The 12,500-nt window shown below is 46.5% G+C and overlaps 1 protein-coding gene across 1 annotated transcript in view; it reads left to right on the top strand.

Moving 5' to 3' along the window:
• LOC139375515 (multiple PDZ domain protein-like) overlaps window positions 1–12,500 on the top strand; it is a 108,160-nt gene that overhangs the window by 15,842 nt on the left and 79,818 nt on the right. The window contains exons 5-7 of the mRNA XM_071117348.1: window positions 4,812–5,069; window positions 11,408–11,476; window positions 12,378–12,500. Of these exons, the coding sequence (XP_070973449.1) occupies window positions 4,812–5,069; window positions 11,408–11,476; window positions 12,378–12,500 (450 nt within the window). The remainder of the gene's footprint in view (window positions 1–4,811; window positions 5,070–11,407; window positions 11,477–12,377) is intronic.

Raw genomic sequence — 12,500 nt, 5'->3', positions numbered from 1 at the left:
CCAGGTAGGCTAGTTGAGAACACCTTTATTTAACCAGGTAGGCTAGTTGAGAACATCTTTATTTAACCAGGTAGGCTAGTTGAGAACACCTTTATTTAACCAGGTAGGCCAGTTGAGAACATCTTTATTTAACCAGGTAGGCTAGTTGAGAACACCTTTATTTAACCAGGTAGGCTAGTTGAGAACACCTTTATTTAACCAGGTAGGCCAGTTGAGAACACCTTTATTTAACCAGGTAGGCTAGTTGAGAACATCTTTATTTAACCAGGTAGGCTAGTTGAGAACACCTTTATTTAACCAGGTAGGCTAGTTGAGAACACCTTTATTTAACCAGGTAGGCTAGTTGAGAACACCTTTATTTAACCAGGTAGGCCAGTTGAGAACATCTTTATTTAACCAGGTAGGCTAGTTGAGAACACCTTTATTTAACCAGGTAGGCTAGTTGAGAACACCTTTATTTAACCAGGTAGGCCAGTTGAGAACACCTTTATTTAACCAGGTAGACTAGTTGAGAACACCTTTATTTAACCAGGTAGGCTAGTTGAGAACACCTTTATTTAACCAGGTAGGCTAGTTGAGAACACCTTTATTTAACCAGGTAGGCTAGTTGAGAACACCTTTATTTAACCAGGTAGACTAGTTGAGAACACCTTTATTTAACCAGGTAGGCTAGTTGAGAACACCTTTATTTAACCAGGTAGGCTAGTTGAGAACACCTTTATTTAACCAGGTAGGCTAGTTGAGAACACCTTTATTTAACCAGGTAGACTAGTTGAGAACACCTTTATTTAACCAGGTAGGCTAGTTGAGAACACCTTTATTTAACCAGGTAGGCTAGTTGAGAACACCTTTATTTAACCAGGTAGGCCAGTTGAGAACACCTTTATTTAACCAGGTAGGCTAGTTGAGAACACCTTTATTTAACCAGGTAGGCTAGTTGAGAACACCTTTATTTAACCAGGTAGGCTAGTTGAGAACAAGTTCTTATTTACAACCGCGTCCTGACCACGATAAGATACAAGATAAAGCAAAGCAGTGTGACACAAATAACAGCAGAGAGTTACACATGGAGTAAAACAAACATACAGTCAATAATACAGTAGAAAAGTGTTGTGTGGCATTGAAGCTCGTCTGGAGGTTAGTTAACACAGTGTCCAAAGAAGGGCCAGAAGTATCCAGAATGGTGTCGTCTGCATAGAGGTGGATCAAGGAATCACCCGCAGCAAGAGCGACATCGTTGATGTATACAGAGAAAAGATTCGGCCCGAGAATTGAACCCTGTGGTACCCCCATAGACACTGCCAGACGGTCAACAGGCCCTTCGATTTGACACACTGAACTCTGTCTGAGAAGTAGTTAGTGAACCAGGCGAGGCGGTCGTTTGAGAAACCAAGGCTGTTGAGACTGCCGATAAGAACACGGTGATTGACAGAGTCGAAAGCCTTGGTCAGGTTGATGAAGACGGCTGCACAGTACTGTATTGTATCAATGGCGGTTGTGATATCATTTATGTCCTTGAGCGTGGCTGAGGTGCAGCCCTGACCAGCTCGGAAACCGGATTGCACAGTGGAGAAGGTACAGTGGGATTCTCGAAATGGTCAGTGATCTGTTTGTTAACTTGGCTTTGGAGGACTTTAGGAAGGCAGGAGATTACTCTGTCTGTACGTACTGTCTGTACTGTACGGTAGAAAGTGAGACAAACCCCAGTGTTTCCTAAAATACTGACTGCAGGAACCAAACTGGCTGAGTAATCTGCTTACCTGACCTAACCAATAAAGCTCTGAGAGAGAGAGACACAGAGAGACACACACAGAGAGAGAGAGAGAGAGAGAGACACAGAGAGACACACACAGAGAGAGAGAGAGAGAGAGAGAGAGAGAGAGAGAGAGAGAGAGAGACAGAGAGAGAGAGAGAGAGAGAGAGAGACACACCGAGAGAGAGAGAGAGAGAGAGAGAGAGAGAGAGAGAGAGAGAGAGAGAGAATAACAACAGTGGTACTAGGGGTCATGGACAAACAGAATTTGTCTACATGGATGTCTGTCTACAGTAGACTTAAGGTCATGTTGTCAAACTCAGCATGTGTCTGTTTCCTCCTCTTCCTATAGGCTTACTGTTATAATAGCAGCCTATAGGAAGTCTGTAGCAGTAGACAGTATAATGTGTCTGTTTCCTCCTCTTCCTATAGGCTTACTGTTATAATAGCAGCCTATAGGAAGTCTGTATCAGTAGACAGTATAATGTGTCTGTTTCCTCCTCTTCCTATAGGCTTACTGTTATAATAGCAGCCTATAGGAAGTCTGTAGCAGTAGACAGTATAATGTGTCTGTTTCCCCCTCTTCCTATAGGCTTACTGTTATAATAGCAGCCTATAGGAAGTCTGTAGCAGTAGACAGTATAATGTGTCTGTTACCTCCTCTTCCTATAGGCTTACTGTTATAATAGCAGCCTATAGGAAGTCTGTAGCAGTAGACAGTATAATGTGTCTGTGTGTCCTCAGGGTTAATGTTGTAGTAGGCTGAATCTAAGCTACATAGACCCCATAGACCTGTTACACATTAGACTGACTACAGTATACTACCTATATAACTCCTACCTGTTAGACAGACTGACTACTACCTATATAACTCCTACCTGTTAGACAGACTGACTACTACCTCTATAACTCCTACCTGTTAGACAGACTGACTACAGTATACTACCTATATAACTCCTACCTGTTAGACAGACTGACTACAGTATACTACCTATATAACTCCTACCTGTTAGACAGACTGACTACTACCTCTATAACTCCTACCTGTTAGACAGACTGACTACTACCTCTATAACTCCTACCTGTTAGACAGACTGACTACTACCTCTATATCTCCTACCTGTTAGACAGACTGACTACTACCTCTATAACTCCTACCTGTTAGACAGACTGACTACTACCTCTATAACTCCTACCTGTTAGACAGACTGACTACAGTATACTACCTCTATAACTCCTACCTGTTAGACAGACTGACTACTACCTCTATAACTCCTACCTGTTAGACAGACTGACTACTACCTCTATAACTCCTACCTGTTAGACAGACTGACTACTACCTCTATAACTCCTACCTGTTAGACAGACTGACTACTACCTCTATAACTCCTACCTGTTAGACAGACTGACTACTACCTCTTTAACTCCTACCTGTTAGACAGACTGACTACAGTATACTACCTATATAACTCCTACCTGTTAGACAGACTGACTACTACCTCTTTAACTCCTACCTGTTAGACAGACTGACTACAGTATACTACCTATATAACTCCTACCTGTTAGACAGGCTGACTACTACCTATATAACTCCTACCTGTTAGACAGACTGACTACTACCTCTTTAACTACTACCTGTTAGACAGACTGACTACTACCTCTTTAACTCCTACCTGTTAGACAGACTGACTACTACCTCTATAACTCCTACCTGTTAGACAGACTGACTACTACCTCTATAACTCCTACCTGTTAGACAGACTGACTACTACCTATATAACTCCTACCTGTTAGACAGACTGACTACTACCTCTTTAACTCCTACCTGTTAGACAGACTGACTACTACCTCTTTAACTCCTACCTGTTAGACAGACTGACTACTACCTCTATAACTCCTACCTGTTAGACAGACTGACTACTACCTCTATAACTCCTACCTGTTAGACAGACTGACTACTACCTATATAACTCCTACCTGTTAGACAGACTGACTACTACCTCTATAACTCCTACCTGTTACACAGACTGACTACTACCTCTATAACTCCTACTTGTTAGACAGACGGACTACTACCTATATAACTCCTACCTGTTAGACAGACTGACTACTACCTATATAACTCCTACCTGTTAGACAGACTGACTACTACCTCTATAACTCCTACCTGTTAGACAGACTGACTACAGTATACTACCTATATAACTCCTACCTGTTAGACAGACTGACTACTACCTCTATAACTCCTACCTGTTAGACAGACTGACTACTACCTATATAACTCCTACCTGTTAGACAGACTGACTACAGTATACTACCTATATAACTCCTACCTGTTAGACAGACTGACTACAGTATACTACCTATATAACTCCTACCTGTTAGACAGACTGACTACAGTATACTACCTATATAACTCCTACCTGTTAGACAGACTGACTACTACCTATATAACTCCTACCTGTTAGGACAGACTGACTACTAACTATATAACTCCTACCTGTTAGACAGACTGACTACTACCTATATAACTCCTACCTGTTAGGACAGACTGACTACTAACTATATAACTCCTACCTGTTAGACAGAATGACTACTACCTATATAACTCCTACCTGTTAGACAGACTGACTACAGTATACTACCTATATAACTCCTACCTGTTAGACAGACTGACTACTACCTATATAACTCCTACCTGTTAGACAGAATGACTACTACCTATATAACTCCTACCTGTTAGACAGACTGACTACAGTATACTACCTATATAACTCCTACCTGTTAGACAGACTGACTACTACCTATATAACTCCTACCTGTTAGGACAGACTGACTACTACCTCTATATCTCCTCTGCTCTCGTCTCTGTAAAACACGGAACTGGATTAGATTAGCTGTTTAGAAAGGATGGACCAAAGACATGGATTGGACTTCAGTTTACACAACATCACGATCACAGTTGGACGGATGGATATTCTGTGGTCGACATTGACACACCTGTCAGCAAAACAGAGATATTTAAATTGCCCCCCCCTCCTTCTCCTCTCTCTCCCAGGAGAAGAAGTCAGTACCGAAGTCTGTTTCCCTCAACACGGGTCTCTCCACGGCCATGTCTCTGGGCCTGAGGACCATCTCCCATAGCGACTCCTATACCTGGGCCCAGAACAACAGCAGCAGCAGTAGTGGAGGAGGAGGAGGTAGCCCCCCTGCTAAACCCTCCCTACCTCGGCAGAACTACGGAGGCAGTCTCAGTGCTCTCAACACAAACACAGAAAGCAATGCCGTGACCAATAAGATACAGTGTATGACTCAGGTAAGGGTGTGGGTTATATCGTATCCTATTCTGGTCTAGTGCTGATCTAGCATCAGTTTTTTGCTTTTTAGTTCATAATGAATAAGATACCTGTACTCTCGCACACTGACTCTGTACTGGTACCCCCTGTATATAACCCCCTGTATATAACCCCCTGTATATAACCTCCACACTGACTCTGTACCGGTACCCCCTGTATATAGCCTCCACATTGACTCGGTACTGGGGCCCCCTGTATATAACCTCCACATTGACTCGGCACTGGTGACCCCTGTATATAGCCTCCACACTGACTCTGTACTGGTACCCCCTGTATATAACCTCCACACTGACTCTGTACTGGGGCCCCCTGTATATAACCTCCACATTGACTCTGTACCGGTACCCCCTGTATATAGTCTCCACATTGACTCGGTACTGGTACCCTCTGTATATAACCTCCACACTGACTCTGTACTGGTACCCCCCTGTATATAGCCTCCACATTGACTCTGTACCGGTACCCCCTGTATATAGCCTCAACATTGACTCGGCACTGGTGACCCCTGTATATAGCCTCCACACTGACTCTGTACTGGTACCCTCTGTATATAACCTCCACACTGACTCTGTACCGGTACCCCCTGTATATAGCCTCAACATTGACTCGGCACTGGTGACCCCTGTATATAGCCTCCACACTGACTCTGTACTGGTACCCCCTGTATATAACCTCCACACTGACTCGGTACTGGGGCCCCCTGTATATAACCTCCACACTGACTTGGTACTGGGGCCCCCTGTATATAACCTCCACACTGACTCTGTACCGGTGCCCCCTGTATATAGCCTCCACACTGACTCGGTACTGGGGCCCCCTGTATATAACCTCCACACTGACTCGGTACCGGTACCCCCTGTATATAACCTCCACACTGACTCGGTACTGGGGCCCCCTGTATATAACCTCCACACTGACTTGGTACTGGGGCCCCCTGTATATAACCTCCACATTGACTCTGTACCGGTACCCCCTGTATATAGTCTCCACATTGACTCGGTACTGGTACCCTCTGTATATAACCTCCACACTGACTCTGTACTGGTACCCCCCTGTATATAGCCTCCACATTGACTCTGTACTGGTACCCTCTGTATATAACCTCCACACTGACTCTGTACTGGTACCCCCCTGTATATAGCCTCCACATTGACTCTGTACCGGTACCCCCTGTATATAGCCTCCATATTGACTCTGTACTGGTACCCTCTGTATATAACCTCCACACTGACTCTGTACCGGTACCCCCTGTATATAGCCTCCACATTGACTCGGCACTGGTGACCCCTGTATATAGCCTCCACACTGACTCTGTACTGGTACCCCCTGTATATAACCTCCACACTGACTCGGTACTGGGGCCCCCTGTATATAACCTCCACACTGACTTGGTACTGGGGCCCCCTGTATATAACCTCCACACTGACTCGGTACTGGGGCCCCCTGTATATAGTCTCCACACTGACTCTGTACTGGTACCCCCTGAATATAACCTCCACACTGACTCGGTACTGGGGCCCCCTGTATATAACCTCCACACTGACTCTGTACTGGTACCCCCTGTATATAACCTCCACACTGACTCTGTACTGGGGCCCCCTGTATATAACCTCCAAACTGACTCTGTACCGGTACCCCCTGTATATAGTCTCCACACTGACTCTGTACTGGTACCCCCTGTATATAACCCCCTGTATATAGTCTCCACACTGACTCTGTACTGGTACCCCCTGTATATAGTCTCCACACTGACTCTGTACTGGTACCCCCTGTATATAACCCCCTATATATAGTCTCCACACTGACTCTGTACCCCCTGTATATAGCCTCCACACTGACTCTGTACTGGTACCCCCTGTATATAACCTCCACACTGACTCTGTACTGGGGCCCCCTGTATATAACCCCCTGTATATAGTCTCCACACTGACTCTGTACTGGTGCCCCCTGTATATAGCCTCCACACTGACTCTGTACTGGGGCCCCCTGTATATAACCCCCTGTATATAGTCTCCACACTGACTCTGTACTGGTGCCCCCTGTATATAGCCTCCACACTGACTCTGTACTGGGGCCCCCTGTATATAACCTCCACACTGACTCTGTACTGGGGCCCCCTGTATATAGCCTCCACACTGACTCTGTACTGGGGCCCCCTGTATATAGTCTCCACATTGACTCTGTACTGGGGCCCCCTGTATATAACCTCCACACTGACTCTGTACTGGGGCCCCCTGTATATAGCCTCCACACTGACTCTGTACTGGGGCCCCCTGTATATAACCCCCTGTATATAGTCTCCACACTGACTCTGTACTGGGGCCCCCTGTATATAGCCTCCACACTGACTCTGTACTGGGGCCCCCTGTATATAACCTCCACACTGACTCTGTACTGGGGCCCCCTGTATATAGCCTCCACACTGACTCTGTACTGGGGCCCCCTGTATATAGCCTCCACACTGACTCTGTACTGGGGCCCCCTGTATAAAGCCTCCACATTGACTCTGTACTGGGGCCCCCTGTATATAGCCTCCACACTGACTCTGTACTGGGGCCCTCTGTATATAGCCTCCACACTGACTCTGTACTGGGGCCCCCTGTATATAACCTCCACACTGACTCTGTACTGGGGCCCCCTGTATATAGCCTCCACACTGACTCTGTACTGGGGCCCCCTATATATAGCCTCCACACTGACTCTGTACTGGGGCCCCCTGTATATAACCTCCACACTGACTCTGTACTGGGGCCCCCTGTATATAGCCTCCACACTGACTCTGTACTGGGGCCCCCTGTATATAGCCTCCACACTGACTCTGTACTGGGGCCCCCTGTATATAACCTCCACACTGACTCTGTACTGGGGCCCCCTGTATATAGCCTCCACACTGACTCTGTACTGGGGCCCCCTGTATATAACCCCCTGTATATAGTCTCCACACTGACTCTGTACTGGGGCCCCCTGTATATAGCCTCCACACTGACTCTGTACTGGGGCCCCCTGTATATAACCTCCACACTGACTCTGTACTGGGGCCCCCTGTATATAGCCTCCACACTGACTCTGTACTGGTACCCCCTGTATATAGTCTCCACACTGACTCTGTACTGGTACCCCCTGTATATAGCCTCCACACTGACTCTGTACTGGGGCCCCCTGTATATAGCCTCCACACTGACTCTGTACTGGGGCCCCCTGTATATAGCCTCCACACTGACTCTGTACTGGTACCCCCTGTATATAGTCTCCACACTGACTCTGTACTGGTACCCCCTGTATATAGTCTCCACACTGACTCTGTACTGGGGCCCCCTGTATATAGTCTCCACACTGACTCTGTACTGGGGCCCCCTGTATATAGCCTCCACACTGACTCTGTACTGGTACCCCCTGTATATAGTCTCCACACTGACTCTGTACTGGGGCCCCCTGTATATAGCCTCCACACTGACTCTGTACTGGGGCCCCCTGTATATAACCTCCACACTGACTCTGTACTGGGGCCCCCTGTATATAGCCTCCACACTGACTCTGTACTGGTACCCCCTGTATATAGTCTCCACACTGACTCTGTACTGGGGCCCCCTGTATATAGCCTCCACATTGACTCTGTACTGGTACCCCCTGTATATAGTCTCCACACTGACTCTGTACTGGTACCCCCTGTATATAACCTCCACACTGACTCTGTACTGGGGCCCCCTGTATATAGTCTCCACACTGACTCTGTACTGGTACCCCCTGTATATAGCCTCCACATTGTCTCTGTACTAGTACCCCCTGTATATAACCTCCACACTGACTCTGTACTGGGGCCCCCTGTATATAGTCTCCACACTGACTCTGTACTGGGGCCCCCTGTATATAGTCTCCACACTGACTCTGTACTGGTACCCCCTGTATATAGTCTCCACACTGACTCTGTACTGGGGCCCCCTGTATATAGTCTCCACACTGACTCTGTACTGGGGCCCCCTGTATATAGTCTCCACACTGACTCTGTACTGGTACCCCCTGTATATAGTCTCCACACTGACTCTGTACTGGGGCCCCCTGTATATAGTCTCCACACTGACTCTGTACTGGGGCCCCCTGTATATAGTCTCCACACTGACTCTGTACTGGGGCCCCCTGTATATAGCCTCCACACTGACTCTGTACTGGTACCCCCTGTATATAACCTCCACACTGACTCTGTACTGGGGCCCCCTGTATATAGTCTCCACACTGACTCTGTACTGGTACCCCCTGTATATAGTCTCCACACTGACTCTGTACTGGTACCCCCTGTATATAGTCTCCACACTGACTCTGTACTGGTACCCCCTGTATATAGTCTCCACACTGACTCTGTACTGGTACCCCCTGTATATAGTCTCCACACTGACTCTGTACTGGTACCCCCTGTATATAGCCTCCACATTGACTCTGTACTGGGGCCCCCTGTATATAGTCTCCACACTGACTCTGTACTGGTACCCCCTGTATATAGTCTCCACACTGACTCTGTACTGGTACCCCCTGTATATAGTCTCCACACTGACTCTGTACTGGGGCCCCCTGTATATAGTCTCCACACTGACTCTGTACTGGTACCCCCTGTATATAGCCTCCACATTGACTCTGTACTGGGGCCCCCTGTATATAGTCTCCACACTGACTCTGTACTGGTACCCCCTGTATATAACCTCCACACTGACTCTGTACTGGGGCCCCCTGTATATAGCCTCCACATTGACTCTGTACTGGGGCCCCCTGTATATAGTCTCCACACTGACTCTGTACTGGTACCCCCTGTATATAGTCTCCACACTGACTCTGTACTGGGGCCCCCTGTATATAGTCTCCACACTGACTCTGTACTGGGGCCCCCTGTATATAGTCTCCACACTGACTCTGTACTGGTACCCCCTGTATATAGCCTCCACACTGACTCTGTACTGGGGCCCCCTGTATATAGCCTCCACACTGACTCTGTACCAGTACCCCCTGTATATAGCCTCCACACTGACTCTGTACCAGTACCCCCTGTATATAACCTCCACACTGACTCTGTACCGGTACCCCCTGTATATAGCCTCCACACTGACTCTGTACCAGTACCCCTGTATATAACCTCCACACTGACTCTGTACTGGGGCCCCCTGTATATAACCTCCACACTGACTCTGTACCAGTACCCCCTGTATATAGCCTCCACACTGACTCTGTACTGGTACCCCCTGTATATAGCCTCCACACTGACTCTGTACTGGTACCCCCTGTATATAGTCTCCACACTGACTCTGTACTGGTACCCCCTGTATATAGCCTCCACACTGACTCTGTACTGGTACCCCCTGTATAAAGCCACGTTATTGTTATTTTTATTGTGTTACTTTTTATTATTACTTTTTTTTATTTTAGTCAACTTGGTAAATATTTTCTTAACTCTTCTTGAACTGTACTGTTGGTTAAGATCTTGTAAGTAAAGCATTTCACGGTAAGGTCTACACTGTTGGTTAAGGGCTTGTCAGTAAGCATTTCACGGTAAGGTTCTACACTTGTTGTATTTGGTGCATGTGACAAATACAGTTTGATTTGATTTTATGGACAGATCCTAGATCAGCGATTATACTCTGAGATGCTTTGTGGAAACGGGCAAAGAGGTACCTTTTCACCTCACTTTTTTTGTCCAATCCCGCCTCTGTGACACCAGGGTGCGTTTTCATGAAGAGTGTCAGTACGAGTGCTGATCTAGGATCAGCTCCCCCCCCCCCCGTTCATGTCGTCTGATTCATCAGGATCTGAAAGGGATAATTGATCCGAGATCAGCTGACATTAGTGTTCTCTCCTGTTGTTCTCCTCTCCTGTTGTTTCAGCAGGTCTAATTAGCTGACATTAGTGTTCTCCTCTTCTGTTGTTCTCCTCTCCTGTTGTTCTCCTCTCCTGTTGTTTCAGCAGGTCTAATTAGCTGACATTAGTGTTCTCCTCTCCTGTTGTTCTCCTCTCCTGTTGTTTCAGCAGGTCTAATTAGCTGACATTAGTGTTCTCCTCTCCTGTTGTTCTCCTCTCCTGTTGTTTCAGCAGGTCTAATTAGCTGACATTAGTGTTCTCCTCTCCTGTTGTTCTCCTCTCCTGTTGTTTCAGCAGGTCTAATTAGCTGACATTAGTGTTCTCCTCTCCTGTTGTTCTCCTCTCCTGTTGTTTCAGCAGGTCTAATTAGCTGACATTAGTGTTCTCCTCTCCTGTTGTTCTCCTCTTCTGTTGTTTCAGCAGGTCTAATTAGCTGACATTAGTGTCCTTCTTTTCCCAGTTATGTACGCCTCCACGAATCTCCAGGACCTTATCGATGGGAAGAAACCTGTCGTATATCGCCAACGAGGTGAGTTCCCGTGTCTAACATACTCTACAACGAGGTGAGTTCCCGTGTCTTACATACTTTACAACGAGGTGAGTTCCCTTGTCTAACATACTTTACAACGAGGTGAGTTCCCGTGTCTTACATACTTTACAACGAGGTGAGTTCCCATGTGTTACATACTTTACAATGAGGTGAGTTTCCATGTCTAACATAATTTACAACGAGGTGAGTTCCCATGTCTTACATACTTTACAATGAGGTGAGTTCCCATGTCTAACATACTTTACAACGAGGTGAGTTCCCATGTCTTACATACTTTACAACGAGGTGAGTTCCCTTGACTTACATACTATACAACGAGGTGAGTTCCCGTGTCTAATATACTATACAACGAGGTGAGTTCCCATGTCTTACATACTTTACAACGAGGTGAGTTCCCGTGTCTAATATACTATACAACGAGGTGAGTTCCCATGTCTTACATACTTTACAACGAGGTGAGTTCCCTTGACTTACATACTATACAACGAGGTGAGTTCCCGTGTCTAATATACTATACAACGAGGTGAGTTCCCTTGACTTACATACTATACAACGAGGTGAGTTCCCTTGACTTACATACTATACAACGAGGTGAGTTCCCGTGTCTAATATACTATACAACGAGGTGAGTTCCCTTGACTTACATACTATACAACGAGGTGAGTTCCCGTGTCTAATATACTATACAACGAGGTGAGTTCCCCTTGTCTAACATACTATACAACGAGGTGAGTTCCCGTGTCTTACAGTAAATTAGGAAAACCTGTCTGTGTGTGTAGTTGACCATGTCTGTCTGTCTGTCTGTCTGGCTCTCTTTCTTTCTTTCTTTCTCTCTCTTTCTTTCTCTCTCTCCCTCTCCCTCCATCTCTCTCCCTCTCAGAAGCGTCACATAGAGTTGATAGAGCTGGAGAACGATGGGAAGGGGCTGGGCTTCGGCATTGTAGGGGGTCGATCCTCTGGAGTCCTGGTCAAAACCATCCTACCAAGTGGCCCTGCTGGACTG

The sequence above is a fragment of the Oncorhynchus clarkii genome, chromosome 19, assembly GCF_045791955.1.
Source record: "Oncorhynchus clarkii lewisi isolate Uvic-CL-2024 chromosome 19, UVic_Ocla_1.0, whole genome shotgun sequence".
Lineage (NCBI taxonomy): Eukaryota > Metazoa > Chordata > Actinopteri > Salmoniformes > Salmonidae > Oncorhynchus > Oncorhynchus clarkii.
This window is presented reverse-complemented; position numbering and strand designations above follow the sequence as displayed.